At 45.0% G+C, this 21036-nt stretch overlaps 1 protein-coding gene across 2 annotated transcripts in view; it reads right to left on the bottom strand.

The window, feature by feature from the left end:
• The window catches only part of LOC144169191 (alcohol dehydrogenase [acceptor]-like), a 106944-nt gene that overhangs the window by 36746 nt on the left and 49162 nt on the right, over nt 1-21036 (bottom strand). For both annotated transcript variants that reach the window (XM_077698231.1, XM_077698230.1), the window contains exons 5-7: nt 11356-11480; nt 11115-11282; nt 9022-9166 (exon numbers count right to left, since the gene is read on the bottom strand). In XM_077698231.1, coding sequence (XP_077554357.1) covers nt 9022-9166; nt 11115-11282; nt 11356-11480 — 438 coding nt within the window. The remainder of the gene's footprint in view (nt 1-9021; nt 9167-11114; nt 11283-11355; nt 11481-21036) is intronic.

The raw sequence follows: 21036 nt of genomic DNA, 5'->3' as shown, positions 1-21036 counted from the left end.
TACTTAAACCGGGTCGCATGTTCGAAAACCAGCAATTACTGTGTTTTTGTGGTGTCGTGCCCATTAGAGTTGCATAGCGCTAAGAAACATATTGTCACGTTCGTTGAGTGTATTTACCTTTCTTGTCAACTTGCTTCTCATGTTATCGAGATATGTGGAGTCGAACCCTGGCCCTATGAGCAAGGCAGAGGTCGATACTCTTGAATTGCAAACTGGACTTAAGTCTGCTTTGGCTGACTTCAACGGTATTAAGGAACAACAAGCTGCTACTAATGAATAAATTAAGAAGCTTATAGCGAGAGTAACTGTACTCGAATCTGGTACAAACGATGGTACTCCCACTGAAGCGGCTTGTCTTCGGTACACTCTGCAAGATATTTTGAGTCAGATACACCAGATCACGCAAAGATGCAGCGACGCAGAAAATAGGTTAAGACGTTTAAACGTCATTTTTCGGGTTAGAAGATGATAAAAAAGAAGATTGGGCAGCGTCTGGGGAAAAGATAATTAATATTTGGTGAAGGAAAACTTCCCACAACCAGTACACAGTATGAACGCGTACACAGACTAGAAAAATTTCCTAGTGAAAAATTCGGCCCATAATCGTTAAACTATCTTCATTTCAGGACAAACAAAGTATCCTGTCGCCAGCACGTAAGCTTAAGGGGACAACGTTTTCCATTGGCGAAGACTTCGCGCTACCACACGTACCGCTAGAAGAAAGCTGGTTGCTTTTGCCAAATCATTTGACAAGCCTTTTAAGTTGGTACAGGACAGGCTTTACGAAGACAAAATGGATTATGTTTACGATTGCAATAACGACTTAGCAGTGCAATCTACCAAATCGCTAGCTGCGAACTCTAGCTCACTTAAGCTGCCATTCGTGCTGCGAACCCCTCTATCGCTCCCGGTGGTTTATACCAATATACGAAGTTTGCTGCCTAAACAAGACACACTTTGTTCATTTCTAGATAATAGTGTTCCGGATATTTTAGTACTAACGGAGAAATGGTTGAATCCAGATATCCGTGATAACAAAATACTACCAGACAATAATCTTTCCGAAATCTATAGAAACGACCGCATTGATAGGCGTGGTGGTGGCGTACTTATTGCCAAAAACACTCCAGTCTTATTGTATTGATAACACATCTTCTCTTGAGATTGTTTGTGCTGCTTTTCCTATGTCATCAAGTACGGTACTTATTGGAGCATGTTACCGGGCGCCAGTTCCTGACAATTCCTTTTTGAATTCCTTGTGGGACTGCGTTTCTAAAGCCCTCCATGTCTGTCCTGCCAATCATGTTTATCTTCTTGGCGATTTCAATTTTCCGCTCATCGATTGGGAACAAATGTCATCGTCATGTCACGCGTCCCTGGAACTAATAAATTTAACGTTTGATTTAAACCTCTTCTAAATCATAAAAGAACCCCACCGTGCTCTCAATATCTTAGACTTGGTTTTCATAAACGTTCCTGACACAGTAGTGTCACTTCGAAATGTGGACGGGTTTAGCGATCATAATCCTATTGAATTAACTCTTAACAACCAGAAGCCTGTGCCTGGCACAGCAAAAAAAAAAAACAAATTCGCGATTACAACAGCGCAAATTACGATGAGATTAACTCTGAACTAGAGATCTTTTTTCCCCAAGTCTTACTACCTTCATTTAATTTTCGATCCTAAACGACAACTGGGTACTGTACAGGGGCAAATTATCAGAGCTAGTAGACCAGTACGTTCCGCTAGTGTCCATACCTAACGATAATTCCAGCCCATGGTTCACACAGTCCCTTCGCAAACTAAGAAACAAAAAGAGCGTTCGTACAAAAGGGCTAAACATGTACGCACTTGTGAGGCATGGCAGGCATACAAGGATTGTTTGAAAAGTTACTGCTCGGCAATATCTTTAGCAAAACATAAATAATACTCGCAAAACCTGCCGTCCGTGCTTAATTTGAATCCCAAAAAGTTTTGGCGAACCATATCTCCGGCCAGAGAAGCCAACACGGTAACTTTACACGGAACAGATAACATACCCATTCCTTTTGCCGATTGCCCCGTAGTATTCAACACGTTTTTTTATCTGTTTTTGCTAAGGAGGACCGTTACAATGTTCCAACCTTTAGCGAACTTGACGCCGCATATATGGAACCCATTACTATCACTGTTGAAAGCATTGTATCACTCATTAGGAACCTCAAAATATCTACATCAGCTGGTATCGACAAAATTATTTCGAAGATATTGAAGAACACCCTCGCTATATCAAGCCAGATCTTATGCCATATATTTCAGCAATCCCTAACATCTGGGGAGTTACCTGCCGACTGGCTAGTAGGAAAAATAATACCAATTCACAAAACTGTAGATATTCACTCGCCTGACAACTATCGACCCACATCTTTAACTTGCATATGCTGCAAAATGCTGGAGCACATTATCAGTTTCAACGTGCACAATCACCTCGAGGCACACAATTCCTGTTTTACTAATCAACACGGATTTCGGAAGGAATTTTTCTGAGACACACAATTGTTTGAACGACCTACTCACTTGCAGTTTAACATGGACCGCAACCTCAAACTGACTATCTTTCTTGACCATTCCAAAGCTTTTGATCACGCGCCCCACTTCCGCCTAATAACTAAATTATCAGCTCCACGACTTGACTACTTAACATTATCCTGGATTAGAAACTTCCTTTCTTTTCGGCGACAGTTCAAAGTTGTCAACTATTTCTCTTCCCCACTTTCTTCTGCTAGTTCCGGTGTGCCGCAAGGCAACGTCCTTGGGCTCTTACTCTTCTTAATCTACATAAACGACTTATCGACCCAGATAACTTCCTGCTTGCGTCTTTTTGCAGATGACTATATTATCTACCATCCCATTAACACTACTGATGATCACGTAGCACTTAAAGCAGATCTTAACCTTTTTTCTAATTGGTGCAACAAATGGCTCAAGACATTAAACTTTACCCAGTGCGAGGCAATGTGCTTCAGCCGCAAACATGTTATTCGGAATTTTCTTATCATTTACATAACACTGTCCATTTCTATACTTCTTCGTACAAGTACCTTGGTGTTTTTCTTACAGCCGATCTTTAATGGGTCCCACATATCACGTCTTTATGCGCCAAAGCTTCACCTTCGCCGGGTATTTACGTCGCAACATGCAAAATTCACCTTCTAACATTCGTAAACTCGCCTTTCGAACATCCATCCTACCACACTTAGAGTTCGCCTCATCGATTTGGTCTCCTCACCAGAACTTTATAATTAATATGATAGAAATGATACAAAATAGAGCAGCCCGGTTCATATCACGTAACTACAATTTCAACTCCAGCATAACACAAATAAAACTAGACCTGCAACTGCCGCCATTAGATAGCCGCCATAATATTGCTGTTTGGTGCCTTTTTCAGAAATATATTTTCACTTATAAACCAACTCCGCTAACACTTCAAATACCTCATTCTTTTTCACGCAGATTGCATAATCAGTCCAGTTTCATGAGCATATACGGTAAACCAATGCATTTAATTCACCCGCCTGCCTCGCGTCATTCGCCTTTGGAATCTGCTGCCTGACAATATTCCCACCTTATCTCACCCCGAAACATTTCGCAATCAGCTACTCGTGCTTTACACTATTTAATGTTGTTATCAAATTTATGTGTAGCGCCTGTTACAGGATCTGCGTCTATGTTGTCGTTTATTTTTCCTCACAAATTGTATGCTTTTTTGCTCCGTTAACGGCCACAAGTGTTCATGTACGGTGAAAAAGTGATCCCTTTGTACTTTGAAATATGTTTAATGCGTTTATATTTTTTTGTTACGATGTTCCTGTCATACATTTATCCTTTGTATTGTTTCACGTTTTGAAATGCCCCTTTACTCTATGCCCTCTAATGGGGCCTGTAAGATGAATAAATAAATAAACAGTAAATAAATAAATAAATAAATAAATAAATAAATAAATAAATAAATAAATAAACAAGCAAATAAATAAATTTCTCGCTGTTTGGCTTATCGCGCGAGCCACGCTCGCGAAGCTTCAGCGTGAGCGTTTTTTGGTATTTGTGGTTAAAATATTGTTTGAAAACGTTTTTTCTTTTGATTTGTATCGCAATAATTACACCAACGTCTATTTTTTTATTAAAAGAACTGTTTGTCTTCATTTTATTATCCTCAGGGTTTTATTTTATAAAATATCTTCAAAGGTAGGCAGTATGGTACCAGATTCGGTAGCTACAAAATGTTTTGCCTATGTGAACCTCTAGCTGAAGAATTCGTTTAACGTCTGGCCGAGGGGCTGCATCACGGAACAGACAGAGTGGTCCAGTTGTAGAGAGTGCACATTATCTACATCAAGCTACTTGACGGCGGCCCGTATAGGTATTCTCTACAGCAGGACCTGATATTGGGTTCTCATAATAAGTTCTCTTTATTACAGAAAATCAAATCTTTTTGCCCTCAAGCAGCCCAAGGGAGACTATTTTCTTTAAAACCAGCTCCAACAAGACGCGCCGCCACTGTTCCGCCCGCTGGAAAAATTATGCAGCTGTCTCCATCACCACCGCTGCCGGCACGTTATTAAGAGAACAACAGAAAGGCAAAAGCCCGCGAGAGGAGATCGGGGGAAGCAAAAAAAAGTTATTTCTTTTGCAGTGCGAAGGCAGAAGTGGCGAAGACCGGAGATGCCGAGCGGAACGCGTTCCGCTCCCCGCTAGCAGACGACGCTCGCTTTCCTAGTGCAACTCGCAACCGCAGCGCCGCCGGCGGTGGCGAGAGTCGCGGCCGGCCGCCTTCTCTCCACGGCCGCGGCGGGGAGATACCGAACTGAAACTAAAGCGTGGCCAACTGTTCGCATGGCGACGCAGTGAAACATCCCCCTCACGAGGGGCACGATCAAATGCAGAGCATTTCCAGGGGCGCACGACGTTAAGTAGTTTGCGTTACGTTAATGTTGTTGCACTTGGCGCAACTGCTGAGCATAGAGCGCTCATGAGCAGTAAAATTGGCAGCCTCGGCGCACGTTGAGTCCGAGAGAGGGGAGAGAGTGTCCTTGAAACGTGCCTGGGCGCGCTATCGAATGTTGATCGCACCGATAGCGAAACATCTGAGCCGGGCATGTCGAGGCGAGCGATGCGGACAACTACGGACGCCAAGAACGGGTGACATCGTGAGTTAAAGAAATGCTCTGCATTTAAAAGGCCCCGCCGTGAGAAAGAGATAGGACAGTGGCGCCACTCGTCGTCATGTGTATTTCCTTACAGATCTTGGGCGGAACGCGCAGGTGTCTCACTGAAACCGCTCATTTCCGTATGCATGTGTGTGTGTGGGGGGGGGAGCAGTGGGGGGGGGAGGGGTAGTAGGAGGATGGGTCATCTCTCACAGTATAGGGCTGCAGTGCGCCCAATTTCTGCAGGTGTTTAGCTGACAAGGCAGCACTACCCCACTGATCTGTCCTGCTTGCTACACAAAACGAAAAAGTTCGGGGACACGTTTTTCGGGGGCGTGATAGCCTCTACCGACGTCGCTGTGCCTGCCATGATGGTTGGCTGCTTGCACGGTGGAAATCTGCACCTCTTACTTCGAGCTCCGCTGAGGAACATGAGAACGATGAACCAAAAAGGGCGATGGTGTCCTCATGTGCAAGCATCAACTTTTACGAGACGTTTCAAGACACGTGCTTGGACGAAAAACTCGGCTTCTGGTATTTGCGTTCATACTATAAACTATACTATACTACTGAAGCCAATGATATCATTTTTTAGGTATCAAAATTTGGTGTCAGTACTCCTTTAAACTCGGCAGTAGAGGCTTGTTGGGGGGAAGGGGGTGAAGGAGGGGGGTCGGCTCCTCCGTCCTAGCGCAGATGAAGGTACGGGAAAAACAAGCAGAAAAATTCGCCGTAGCGTCAACTGTCTCAGTACGCAGCGGCATGAACTAACCACGGCGGAACACGTGGAAAATGGATCGAAGCCATTCGAAAGCAAAGCGCTCCTCTTGCGCCAAGATGGCAGAGCTCTGCGTCAATGCGGGGCGAAAAAATGCGTCGAAGGCGTTCAGCTGGCATGTTTTCAGACTCATAACCCACAGACGTGCTTAGGAGTACTCGAATGTTTTGTTTTCATTGAAGCGGAAAAATATCCCGCCACGGCGGTAGGGCGGTACTATGTAGTCACGCGGAACCAGCACTGCACGAGAACATAGTCCGAGCCTATGTGTACCAGGTTTTTCAAACCTGGAGCCTAAAAAAAACAGCTTGCCGAACGTTCATCAGGAAAACTATCCCTTGGATGTGCACAATAAAACGGAGCTGACAATTTCCGTTGCCCGAACCATGCAGCCTATTTGACGAGAATCACCTAAATTAATCACGGCCATTTGCATGAGGGGTTCCAGTCACCGAACGCGTTTCGACAAAACTGCTGAAGACGAGAAATAGTGGCTTATATGCGGGTAGCGCATACATTGTTAGCCGCTTCCCTCTCCTCTACGCGGTCATATTTGAACGGAGCGAGCGCAATTTACCCATCCACGCTTTGCCAAGCTGCGGATTTATAAACGAAATAATTATAAATTTTGCCAAGGTGCGTATTTATAATAAATAATTATAAACGAATATTTCGGCCGCCACCTCCTATTTTTTCACTTTTCACAGTGCGACACCGCAGCAGGCGACCGCCGAAAAACGGTAACACCGTCTAACCAAAAACTGACAAAGGCGCCGTTTTCCTTGTCTGATTTTACGATCCTTGAGAGTTAAGCGGCGGCGCAGCACCACTAAATTTATGCGACTCTACACGCGCATCCCCACTCGAGTTCATGATCAAATGTGCTTGCATGGCTTTACTCGCGAATGCATGTACTCACGAGTGCATTCACTCGCGAGTGCTGCATTCGCCATCGCAGTACTCATGAGTACATTACTCGTGAGTGCATTAATTGTGAGTATATTACTCTTATGAGTAATTGGAGTAATATGAGTATTATAAGTAATATGAGTATTACTCGTATTACTTACTCATATCTTATTAGTAATATGAGTATTACTCTTGGATACATTACTCATGAGTACTCATACTCGTTATTACAGTACTAATGAGTATAGGCACTCATGCGTATGAGTGGTACTCTTACTCATGAGTACTTATACTCATGAGAACAGTATTCATGAGTATGAGTACTCTGAGTATGATTACGACTAATACTAAGGAGTACTCAATGTCATGAGTACTACACTCACGGCTGCTGTATTTACGTCTGTGCTGACTCGTCATTGCACTCACTTATTAAATCTGGGCGTGTGCTCACTCATCACCATATTCACTCGCGAGTCTGAGTAGAAATGAGTACAAATGAGTGTGCTCACGAGTGATTACGGTCGTCAATGGCACACGTCGGCAAAAAGAAAAACGCACTCAAATTCGCTGTCATTTTTTCCTTCACGCTGTACTCACTCAAAGTCAGACTTGACGAACTTGTCTCTACTCAAAAACGCTCGTACTACCTCACGACATACTCCTTTGCTATTGTCGTCACGTCAACTCAAACTGATTAGTCCTCACGAGAACCCCATCTGTGCTCATTCTTACTCAACTGATCTGTTTTCACTTGCACTCTCGTCTTCAATATGCACTCACTGGTGCTCGTGCTCAATCTGTACTCACTCGTACACAACTAATCTGTACATACGTGTACCTGTACTAAATCTGTATTCCCATTTTCTCATGTTCAAAAGTGTTTATGCTAACTTCTTATTGCAATAAACTACCTACATTCAGTCTCTGACCAGTCGTTTGAGTGGAGTAAGTGCAGTGAAGCCATCCCTGCTGTCCATTACAACCCCGTAACGAGCGATTACTGAGAGCATAAATACCGAGAAAGATGAAAAAGAACCACAAGTTTCCCCCTGATCACCTCACTTTACCTTTCTTAACAGTGAACAGGCGCTGCGGCACCACGAAATGAGGGAAACTTGTGCACGCACGTCGGGATTCGAACGCCTGATGAATCTTCACGAATACAGCTCTCGCGAACACAGCACTCGTGAGTACAGTGCTCACGAGTACTACTCGGCAGTGCACATTTGTGAGAACTGTACTCGCGAGTACAGTAGTCGCGCGTGCTATTCCTGAGTACATACTTGTGAATACAGGACTCGAAAGTACTGTACTCACGAATATGTGCACTTACGTCTCTACACAGTCGTTATCGTGCTCGCATTGTTTGAGTCTGTACTTACTCATAATCATACTCACTCATGAGTTGGAGTACAAATCACAGTACTCATGAGTTAGTACGCCGACCTATGTTCAGGAAACGCACATACTACGGACATTGGCATGTTAACTTCGGCTACTCAGAACGGCAAAACAGTCGTTTGTGCTGCGTTTGTGCTGCCTTGTTTACGGTTCGTCTTCATAGATGGCGGCACGATACCGCACGAGGACCGCTGTCCGCACTCGCTTTGTTTGCGACCAGATTGGTACCTGGGTTATCTTTGTCACCGTTGATAGTATTCTTTATGTGAAACATTGGGTATGCTCGACCAACAGAGTCAAGTAAGAGAATATCGCTTATTCCAATTGCCCAGTATCGTGTTGCAAAAGCCCAGCGCACAGGACTTCTGTGAAGCTATGGCCAGCATAATAATTCTTCTAAATTTAGGTGTTCGCTCGTAACTTTCGTTCTTTACGCCACCATTGTTACTGCTACAAAACGTGTGCCCTAAATTTAGGCGCAAAGTTTGTCGGCCTTCGGAAATCGAAGTGAGCTGCCCTGAATACGTCAGAAGTTCAGTGCGGAAAAGTCGCTAGGGTGTCGGGTGAGTTTTCTGTTTTCCATATTATAGAGCTTATATGAATTAAGTTTTCATTAACACTGGCTTTATTACGAGAAAGCCTTTCTAATGAAACAAACTTGCATTTTATCTTTATAGCCGTTTTACACAGAAAAGCATAAAAACGAATCTAAAACTGTTATATAACCGAGCCTGAGCACTCACCTTTTCTGAACAACCCGTACTGTGACAATGTTTGAAGTAAATAAGGGTCCTTAATTTCGTCCTTATTCTTTATCCCCAGCAGCCCATAAACAAGGACGTGGTCATACATCTTCGTTCCTACAGGAAGGTTTTCTTCAACAGGAATCTTGGGGGAAATGAGCACGTCCATTAGAAAACAGGTACACTTCTTCATCATGAAATATTTCTTGAAAAATCACGCAAAGGCAGGGAAACATTTCGGACACCGAAATGGCCAAATATCGGCCGTTGCGTTGGCATCTTTCACGAGTAGAAATTAAAAAAATTGTAATGGTGACGAAATGAACGAGTGGGGAAAAATATAAAAAACATTTCCGTTCGGTTAAATAGCTCGCGAGGGTGTCCACACGTACGCCCTTTCATCTTAATAGCGCATTTTTTTACGTAAAAAACTAGAGAAAGGTAAATTTACTATCATTGTTCTGTATTTTATACTAGTATTGTTATTATATTAGGGACGACATTATAGATATTGATATTTTGATTGCACCGCAAATATGACGCATTGTAGGAATCAGTGCTAGGATGCGACGATACCCTCGGGGGAGGGTGCACAAGTCATAGGGCAAATGAGACGTTGCCCTAATGACTGACTTCAGGAGCGCGGCGCGATCTCCGCAGACGGCCATTTTGGGGTACGTTTCAACGCACTGGGCCAAATGCAAATACGTTCCGGCATTGAACGATACCGCGGTATTTGGCAAATTAACCGATACAACAACCAGGCGAGTTTATGATGGATTTTGCAAGGTATGGGGAATAGCGGGAGAGTGCGTTAGCTCACCTTCCATTTTCTTTCTAGCGAGAGAAACAGAGTTTCTCCGAAACAAATGAATTTGACTCATGGAAACAGAGGTTGGCTATAGTGGTGGCTCCGTATATATTGCTTTCTCTTTTGCAAATAAAATTTAAGGGTTGTTTCGCACTTCAATCGTTCGTTAAGTTGACGCTGTTTGGTGTTTGTACCCTGTACGTTGGAACCTATCTCCGTTAAAGTATGTACCGATACCAACCCACCCAACATTGCTCCTTACTGTGCTGTTGGTTGCTAAATTCTTGTTTTAATGCACAGTGCTTTAAGCCGAACCTCTATTGCTTCGATTATAAATTTAGTTCGGAGTTATCACCTATCCTGATCTGCCTCATCCGTCCAACGTTTTTTGTTCAAGCGAAGCTTTACTGTTCTCACTGATGGCGTCTGTAAAGCAAAAACAACCAGCAGGAAAGCCTTGTTCTCTGACGACGATGATTGATCTAGAGTAAAGTGAAAGAAAAAACGCTTCAGTAGATAATATTGTTGCTTATGAAAAAATTCCCAGAGCTGCACCAAACAGTTTTGGTATATGAGCACGTTACTCTCTTAATAAATCGTTGTCTTCTTTGCTTTTAGTGTTTGCGTCTGTTTTTGTCGCATCGTAATTACATTCTGTCAGGAAGGCAAAGCAGCACTATTTGAATCACGATTCGCAGCTCACAAGTATTCTCTTTCATGCCTATTTCCCTATATGCGACTTTCATGCAAGTGACTGTGGCTGTTGAATTAGAATTTGAGCAGTGCGCTTGAAAAAACAGGCCGATGGATTGCCAGTAGTGCGCTGTTTATGGACAATTAAGGGGCTCAAGCGTTACCGCTCTTGTGCCACCATAAACAGCAGCATTTTTGGTATTCCTGTCGCAGATAAAGGTCACGCACGTTTTAGTTTGAAGTCGTTTGATTTAAGTAAACGTTTATGGCGTCTCTACCACAACGTTGGAGGACTTAAACGTTGCTTTGCCTGTCTAGTTTTTGGCTCCTAAAACGCGCATTTTTAGTGCCCAAGAATGCAGCCACTACTTATGACACACCACGAAAGCGAACCTCGTGCTACTGCCGCCGCAAACGTGGTTCAACGCCTGCGGCTTAAAAATATGAGGTACCAAGTTATACGCATCAGCAGTTCACTGAGCCGACTGCTAACGCTGTGGAGTAGCTGGCTTTTTTATTCAACAGTAATCCTCTGAAATGTTTTGACGTGCGCTGAAAAAATGAAACGTGACAAAGTTGGTCGTCTCACCTTTAAAGTCTTGAGGTGGTCCTTGGGACCAATGCCAGAAAGCATGAGGAGCTGTGCTGATCCGAAGGCCCCAGCGGACAAAATAACTTCTCGCTTCGCTGTTGCAGTATAGGTTTTATAATGGCGCGTATAATTAACGCCAACAGCCACTTTGTTTTCTATTATAATCTGAAATAAAACGTTTTCGTCATTTCTTTACATTCGCTGTAAAAAGAGCCTCACCGTGTAAAAAGAGCCTCACCTTGGTGACGTGTGAGTGAAGGGAGATATGAAGATTTGTTCGGCAGCGAACCTCCTTCGTGATGAAAGATCTGCTAGAGCTCCAGCGTTCTCCATCTTTCCCATTCCTTTGTAGTCGTGAAAAGCCTAAAGATAACCAAGCACATAAGAATAGTCGACGGGTCTTGCATTTGCTAAACATAAGCACGATGGGCTAAAAGCTATACTTCTTGACCCTTGCGCCCTTACGTTAGGGGTAATACAAATAAACCCCCAATTCGCAATACAGATTCTGTATCGGATATTCGTAGGAAGCAATTAGATAGCTTAACGGGCAATTAAACAACTGTGTTGTTTCCCAAGTACACCAGATACTGCAAACTATAAAGAAATATTATAGGTAGAATAATTAGTCTCTTGAATGCAATACTTGACAGAAAGAAGTTTTCAGAAAGACGTTGGCAGAGAACGATGAGCGACACGTATTGTACGCAGTTCTAACATTTCCCAGACACAGGGGTGCGCCACTTAATTCACTTCAAGAACCAGTGGTATTGCGTCGCCGCCTTTCCGCACATCAACCTGGCCCTGAAAGAAGCACCATGGTTGGGAGGGAGTACTATCCTGAGAGACCTCATGGGCCACCAGGCTTGATTAGAAAGCTGGTTCGTGGCCAGGCACCCAGTCCTTGCGTATGTACGCAGTGTTTCGGTTGAGGAGTTGGGTATGATAAAACATTTCATAGGCAACAGAATGGGATGAATTCTGACATTTATAAGCGACGGGAGCTTCGCAAGATACTCTTATATTGCATATCGAGGGTGGTGTAAATGTATCACAATAGAAGGTGATAGGTGATACTGCATAGTTTATGGCGTATACCTTTGCATTGAGGCATGAAACTGTTCTGCCGAGTATGGTAGTGTGCTCTCAGAGAACGGGTACCTCAACAAATGTCCAAACAAGGCCCGCGCCGCCATGTTTTAGGCTTGCGACCATAAAAATGTGAGTTTTGTGCTCAGGGAAATCTCTTTGGAGGCGTCGGATTCACAATGGTCATAATGATGCACTACTACACTGTGTAGGTTTCTGTGCGTAGTATTAAGTACTGGTCACCGAAATGAGGCCACTGGGACTGCTTAGCCTGAAGATAGAGGAGGGGTTTTTGCGCACCTACCGAGCAAAGGCTCTTCCCTGGTTTGTGAGGTGTCTTTTGAATTTCGCCTATTCTGTGCTTGTTAAATCAATACTTGAGTGGAAAGAAAAGCTACATCCTTCTCCAGTTTACCGGTGGCTGGATAATGAAAGAGGATTAGGGGCCCAATGAGGTCAAGAGCCAGCATTTTGACCAGCGAATGGCCCCAAATATCTTCGTTCCTTTTACTAAAAACAAAAAATATCCCTGGTAAACTTCAGGTTCCTCTCCTTAATCATTTTCAATGTGAAAGGCAGGTCGTAATGCACTTCGAGATCCTCCGGATGCCAAGCTGCCGTGAAAGAGCGGTGAGCGCACGTCCGGTCCAAATGAGGGCTTTAATAGAAGTAGCTGCGATGGCAGCGCGAGATCGTTCCACCGCATCGTCGGTGCTGCTGAAACTTATGATGATAAGCGTGATCTGCTACAGTGTAGACGAGGAAGAAGTTCCAACACAGGAAATACTTATACACAAGTTGTCTACTGCTACATCATATTTACATCTTTTTGCGTACTCTTTTTTATTTTGTCTCCTGGCGCGAGTTACTTGATACGGCTTCTTTTCTGCCACACCGTGTATGCGGCTCTTTCTTCGCCTTTGTTTCTTTTATCATACGGCGCGAAATGATGTCAGCAAGCAGATTAGCACCCACCACCGTTTTTTACTTGTACTCACGTGCCTAGACGCTTATGTTTCACTTGGAACAAACAATTGCAGAACTTTTACTTTTCAAAATGATCATTTTACTAATTTTGCGAAGAGGTACCATTGCCCCTGAAAGCTCCCAATTTCTGGGCAATCCCTCTCGAGGCTCTCTGTTACGAAAGCAGGAAGAAGGAAAACAAAACGACTGTTGTTCTACTGCTCGCAACGAGCCGGGATAGACTATCGGTAGAATATGGGGTGCTACTATTGAGGCCAGGGTTTTCAAAACCCACCGGATAATACGTGCGATAGTAGGCAGCTTACGCGCTCCATTCTGCGAAAAACTAGCACTGCTGCTGCCAGGACAAGATAATGGCAGCCGCTATAAAGAGTAAATAAATAAAAACACACGCATGATCCCGCGAAGTAGAACGAAAGCCTGAACGGCAGCATCCCCATTCTCTACCGACTGTGCTATCGCACCTCGTTGCGAAAGGTGCGACGAGTTCTTGTTGTTGCTTCCTTTATAGTGCTTACACGTTACACGTTTAAGGGACTGGCACAGAATCGGAGCTTCCAGGTCATATTACGCCCGTGTGAAAAGATTTCCACAACTGTAATCTAGGACGGTAGTGCGTACGGTGTTACACCTGGACGCTATGGCTCGGGGGCGGATCAGGGGCGCATCAGCAGCGCAGAACCATGATTGCAGGGAGTCTACTTGCTGACCTAATCCGCGCCATAAGACGAAATAAAAGCGAAGAAACAGGTTCAACCCTGGTGTAGCAGAACAGAAGCCGGCCGAAGTGTATGCTACCAAAATACAAAAAAGGTAAGAAACCGAAGCAAATAGATAAAGCAGTAAAGACGTTCTTCGAATGCTAATTACGAAAGCAGACTTAAGCGCCCTAAGAATATATTTTATTGGTGTACTGCCCACCATGCTAGTAATTTTCGTGATCCTGCAACAAAAATGGCGCTTTTTGAAAGAATGGGTCACCAAAGTCGTTCGCCGTAAAATTATGGTCTCGACCGGATATCGAACCCTGAAACACACGATGACCGACAAGTATATTGACAAATAATCCACGCCTGTGCTGCACAACGCGTGTCTTGAGATGCACTTCATTCACCTTACTTCCTTGGAGAGCGAATGCATGGTCGCCATGCTTAGCGATACTCCATTGCCACATAGTATGTGTGCTATGCTGAATCTATGAAGCTCTAGTAAGATCGATTCGTAGTATCTGACTATGCGGTTCCAAATACTTTCCGCAGTGGCCTCATGCCATTCAAGAGAATAAAGTTATGAAGTAACTCTGAGTGGAACCCTGGGTCTGAAAATTATTACGCTGAAAAATGAAGCATGCGATGTTCGACAATTTCTGGAAATAGGTGGCGAGGCGGTGGAAGCGGTAAGCGAATATATCTACATAGGCCATGTTGTGACCCCGAATCCCAACCATGATTCCGAAATAATTAGAAGGATAAGAATGCCGTGGAGTCCATTTGGCAGACATTCTCACATAATGAATGCCAGCCTACCGTTGTCCCTGAAGAAGGAAGTGTATGACAGTTGCATCTTATTAGTACTTCCCTATGGGGCAGAAACTTGGAGGCTCACTAAAATGGTTCAACCTAAATTACGGACGATTCAGCGAGCAGTGGAACGAAGATGAGAGATGTAACATTGAGGGACAAAAAGAGTGCGTAGTGGGTAAGGGAACAAACGCGTGTTAAGGACATGTTAGTAGAAATTAAGACGAAGAAATGGACGTGGGAACGGCATGCAGTGTGAAGGCACGACAATCGCGAGTCATTAAGGGTAACAGAGTGGATTCCTAGAGAAGGCAGCGGGGCAGAGAGCGGCAGAAAGTTAGATGGGCCGATGAGATCAAAAAGTTTGTGGGGATAAATTGTTCGCTGTTATCACAGGACCAGTACAATTGCAGATATTTTGGAGGGGTCTTTGCCCTGGAGTGGGCGTAAATAGGCTGACGAGAAGTAATGAAGATGTGAGCCGCTATCATAAGCTCCCAAAAAACTTACTAATATTTGACTGTGACGTTAACATCATCATCATCATCAGCCTACCTACGCCCACTACGATGGCAAAGGCCTCTCTCATTAATCTCCAATTACGCCGGTGCTGTGCTAAGTGCGACCAATTTATCCCCGCAATCTTCCTGATCTCGTCTGCCCATCTAACTTTCTGCCGCCCTCTGCCACGCTGCCTTATCTAGGGATCCACTCTGTTACCCTTAATGACTAACGGTTATCTTGCCTTCGCATTACATGCCCTGCCCACGTTCATTTCTTCTTCTTAATTTCTATGTCCTTACCACGCGTTTGTTCTCTGATAAACTCCACTCTCTTCTTGTACCTTAATGTTACACCTATCATCTTCTGTTCCATTGCTCGCTGAGTAGTCCTAAATTTAAGTTGAACCCTCTTAGAGAGCCTCCAAATTTCTGCCCCGTAGGTGAGTACCGGTAAGATGCAGCTGTCATTCCCTTCCTTCTTCAGGGACAATGGTAGGCGGCTTTCCATTATCTGAGAATGCCTGTCAGACGTTAACATAGCGACCCAAAATTCCCACATACCAACTGCGGGCGATCGGCCAGTTGCCGTGAGAAGCATACTTAAACCACACTAGTATTTTTGACACCGCTTTTTACGCATGCAGTAGCATGGGAAGCATCACATTTTTGCAGTGATGGGTGGTTGCTTGTGTTCTTTTCCTATTAAGGCCTTCTGTGAACAGCAATAAGGGAAAGCCTGCTAACAACGGTTTCGAAGCTGTGCGAAAGTGTGTGCTTCCACAACTTTCCCCGAGGCTGAGTAGATGACAGTAGTAAATTCGAGGTGTCCTGCTTTTGCTATTTGCATTGAATATAAATTTTCTGTGATTTTTGTGCTCAATGAAATGGCGTGAGCTAACCCCTGTCGTTACAATAATGCACGCAAAAATATTTCCCTTATTTCAGCTGTCCTGTGCGGAGCGCTCCCTAGCACGCAACGGTGAGATTCTTCAACGCCGCGCAAAGATCTACGCGTACCATTACGCCTATAATGAGTTCTCGAAAAAGATTGTGCAAGTCATTTGAAGAGACGTTTTGGTGTTATTATTCGGTACCCTCCCAGGTGGAATATGAGAATGTATGAGCAGAAATGAACGGTTCACAAGAAAACAGCCTATGTCATGTGCAAATGACCTAAAACTGCACAGAGCTCACAAAATAATGCTAGTGCACCACACGATGCGAAGAACTCTCATTGCACAATGGTAAAATTCTCTTCAACCATGCTTTGGCTTACTATGTTAAATGTATAAAACCTTTATAGTATTCCAAGGGATATAAAGTAATCTGGAGCTCTCCAGTATGGCACACCTAAAAAATCCGGGCTATCTCGACTAAAGTGGAACGCGAAAAGTGGCGAAGCATGCAGTCTATAGCCGGTATTCATTAAAAAGTTTAGCTGTCAATTTCTTTATTTGGCAACACTGGAATGGCCACAGCCATGGCCGATGCGCCACAAACATGGCGCGGCTTATGCTACTGCGGCCGCACGCCGAAGAACAAAAATAACACCGGCGTGCGTCGTCTGCTCTGTTTCAACCCGATTCTCAACGGTGGTGCCAACAGAGTTGTTATTTATCGCACTCACATTTGAGTCGAGGCATTATTTTGCGTTCGGCGGGCTTGAGGTTGGAATGTCCAACCCATATCATGCGCTTAGCACGGACACGAACAAGTACCGCCATCTCGCGGAGCACGACGTAACCAGTGACAGCGCATTCACATGGTTGCCTGCATGCGCGCCTCGCTATTGAATACCGGCCATATGTGCATTCAAAGGTTCGAAGTCTCTATCTTGCCACACGGCACGCGGTGATTGGGCGCCGGAGAAGCGCCGGTTGTAGGATGAACCACGCGCTTCCTGAGGCGATGGTTCCCTCTTTTGCACTGAACCGCATTTAAGCAATTAAATGATAGACAGACTGGCCGTAAGTTGTCTTCGCGCCCCAAGCTGCAGCATGCGTTCTAGCGCGAGGCGTTGAAAAACGACTGTCCCAGCGTGTTCGTTTAGTACGCGTTACGCTCTAGCGCGACGTGCTGGAAAACGAGTGCCCCGATGAGACGACGCGAGACCCCGACAGCCCGAACCTGTGAGATGCTTCGTCTTTAGAACCTTGTAAAGGTTCGACAAGTAACATCCCAACTTGAAATTCCAAAGTGACTAGCAGTGGTATACGTGCAAACGACAAAAGCAAATTATATGCACACAATGAAAACTATCAGCATTATTTTAGTGTAAAACGCGTTACTCCACGAGTTTCTTTTAAAATGAACATCTTATAATGCCATGTTTGAATGGAACAATATGACATGTGATGTTGTAAACATCCTATCCACATCATCTATAAAAGCAGTCTTTATATACAAAGAAACAACTTACCCACCTTTTAGGAGCGGGGGCACTATTCGAACCTGTTTTTCTTATCATCGTCATACATTAACCTTAAGGGTCCCTGAAGCAGCTGTGCATCAGAGGGTCAAGCAAGCTATTGACAGATACAGTGCACATTAAAGAGCGCAAGTATGGTAGACAAAAACTTCCAGGTACAGTGTCGAAATCATAAACTAGTCAAACAGCATCAAAAACGTTTAGGAGGAAGCAAGGTTTGAAATTTGTTTTAAGCATAGTTTTACACGTGAGGGGATTGCGTTCCTTGACTGTTACTTTAAAATCCAAATTCTATTCTGAGTCGTTAGCCAGAAACATTGTGTGTTACAAGCGCTTTTTGGACATCTTTATGTTGGACGCTCGTACAGTTCAGCAGACTATCAACAGTTCGATACGGTGCCAATCTCTGCCAGCGCAAGGGGAATTCTTAAACACATTGAACGTGAAAAAAGGTACTTAGCAGGTTACCGGAGCGTTTTCTGTTCAAAATACACATGCCGACGGATAACAAAACATCCAGATTGCTATCTTGAGTTTCTTTTCTTTTTTTGTGCAACAAGCAAAATAAAAATACCAACCCACTAAATTACACGTGATCGGCAACGTCCGAATCTTCTTTCCAAAGCGAAGTTGCGCATAGGCTGCATGTAGAGGTGCGCGCAAGAAGTAAACAGAGCGCGGGAGCGATGGCCGACTGCATCGCTGCGCCGCGTAGGAGCACCTTCGGGAACCAAGGAGCGGCGTTCTGCGGCTACGTTTGCAGTACAGCGGCCGCCTGATGTTATAGATTTATTCACCGTTCTGCTGGCGTGTCAGGCTGGGCGTAACAGTTACCAAAGTGCAGCACTGAGCTATACAGTGGCGATGGGTACATAGCCACTCGCAGGCGGCTGCGCTGGCCGAATCCGTCGCTGTTGGGTTCGAAGAAACTGTGCACACTCCGAAACACGCCTTGCTGCCCTCCGTAAAGACCACCCATGAACGTCCTGTTAACAGGTGTCATAGTATTGTCCGCCTATAGGCCTCCTGCGCTGCCCAGGAGGCGCTGCGAAACCTGCTTCCGGGCAGTACTTCCGGGTAGTACAAAGCTGCGGGGGTCACTTAGGATCCCGTGTTGACAAAAGCAAAATGAGCTCGATACTGCCGATTGTTTTGCTACACGGTCTCCAGCCCATCCCAGACGCGTCCGATCTCGTCTGGGGATCAACTTGACATTAGGGGAAAAAGCTTTGCAGCGCTAAATACGTTCACAGTGTCCACGATAATGCTCGGACGGTGACGGCGCTCTGCCACTCGCAGATTCACCGATCTATGGTCGTATGAAGTGAAATTTGAAGTGAAACCTTCTTGTTTATACTAATACGCTTAGTGACAAGGTCTTTTCAACAACAGCTGATCAAGCAAGAAGAGTAACGCAATCAGCGATGATCGCGCATACGAGTCACGCGCGCGGAACGCTGGCTCGTCCGCTCCGGTGAGCCGTACTTTTTCGCACTTGCGCACTTATGCGTGCATTTTCAATAAACACTGCTTGTTTGCGCCATCGTTACGAATACATAGTGCAGCGCTACTTGCCGTTTTTTTCCGTGGCTCAGTCACAAAATGCAGCGAGCGTCATAAGAGTCAAATATGTTTGGGATTGTGAAAGTAGTGGCCGTAAAACAAAGTGGTCTGTCGAACTGAGTGGCCGTTGCGGTTTCTTGATGCTCTCACCATTAATTACGCTGTTCCGTCATATATTCCAAGTTCGCTCTTAATACACTAAAGTAAGGATCGGCAACGTTTAGAGGTGTAGTGCCGAGTTGCATACAGGTGACACGGCGGAGGGCTGGACGGCAAATCGGGCGGGAGAGGGGGGCCGGGAGGCTTTGAAGGAAAAAGAAAAAAATCAACGAATTGCCAATAATATTTGACAATAATATGGCGAATTGTGAAGATGGGGGACAATGCAACTGGAAGCGATGAATTCTGATCTGTTATTATTTCGCCGTCCAATTCCTTTTGAGGACAAATCTGGCGTGTCGGCGTTCATATTAGCGACGACCCCTGTTCTAGAAGATACCCAACACAGCCAGACGATCTTATGTAAATATTTGGGCCATGCACCGTGTATGTGACTTTGTTATATTACACATCTAAGCAGGAAACGGACTTGCGATTCGGTGCTTGATTCGCGTCCTTTAATTGCGCACAAAGTTTTTTATTTGACGGCATTGCCTCACCTACTCGCTAGTGTGCGTGTACCCCGCCATTCGTAAACCGTGTTTCGTAAAATGTTGAGCAAGAATCGTTCAGTTTGGGAAAATACAAAACAAATTTTCCACTCGTTTTCGAGGTGTTGCCAGGCCAGCAGCGTCCGCTGAATGGGCGGCGCTCCTCGCGTACGCTGGCATGCTCCTGCTAAAGCGACCATATACAGTTACCTCAGGCTCAGCAACGTTCTGTTTATGCTACTTGCGAACTTTCCTTTGTCGCCCTTACGCAAGAACGATAATTATCATCAAGAAGTTACGCCCCCCCACCTGGCGATATTGCCCCACGCCGCCAACATCGCGGCGATGACGACAGCTCGCTCAAGAAAACGCCGATAAATCGGCTCGTTGTGGGGGATGGTATATTGTTTAGCCTCTGCAACTACTCGAAGGGCATTTTATTCGGTATGCAGTCAATTAAACGCACGCATATGCAGTCAATTAAACGCACTTCAATGTGATTAAATTAAGTACAAACAACTTTCGCTCTGGCTTGTAATTGAAAACACATGGGGGGCGGTGAGGGTCGTCTCCTTTTGTACTACCCAGAGGCGTCGGCCACTAGGGGCGCTGCATGTCGCCAAAGCTCCAGCGCAGGAGGCCTATCCGGTTTCTCGCTGCGGCATGCCAGAGCGATATACGAAATTGTAACGCGACTGCAAAATCTGAATAAAGAATATAGAAAACACCCCAGAAGTGTGGGTCTGTGTGGTAATAAGCGTTATTTTAAAAAAATATCCCGGTTGGGCTCATGCACCAGAGATATTATGAGTGCGCTGTACAGAGGGCAACAAAACACGCTAGGAAGCGTATATGTTTGCGTAATTTCCTCGAACGCAACAGCGGTTGATTCGGTCACCGCTGCCGGCTACGAGCGGCAATAACCAGCGCCGCTGGATAGCATAGCGCTGCTTTTCAGGAACTGTCACGTCCAGTCAGACACACCAGTAGAGTGGCGATTACACAAATTGATAAAGCGCCTGCAATGTGAACGTACCCGAAGAACCCCGCTCCTTGGTTGCCGGCTGCGCTCCCAGAAGGCGAAGCGGTGCAATTTGGCCACCGTTCCCGAGCTCCGTTTACCTCTGTGTGGAACCGTACACTCCGAATACAGACCATCAAATGACTCGGTCATATATC

Source organism: Haemaphysalis longicornis, unplaced genomic scaffold (genome assembly GCF_048455015.1).
Source record: "Haemaphysalis longicornis isolate Haplotype H1 unplaced genomic scaffold, Haemaphysalis longicornis Haplotype H1 scaffold_2, whole genome shotgun sequence".
Taxonomy (NCBI): domain Eukaryota; kingdom Metazoa; phylum Arthropoda; class Arachnida; order Ixodida; family Ixodidae; genus Haemaphysalis; species Haemaphysalis longicornis.
This window is presented reverse-complemented; position numbering and strand designations above follow the sequence as displayed.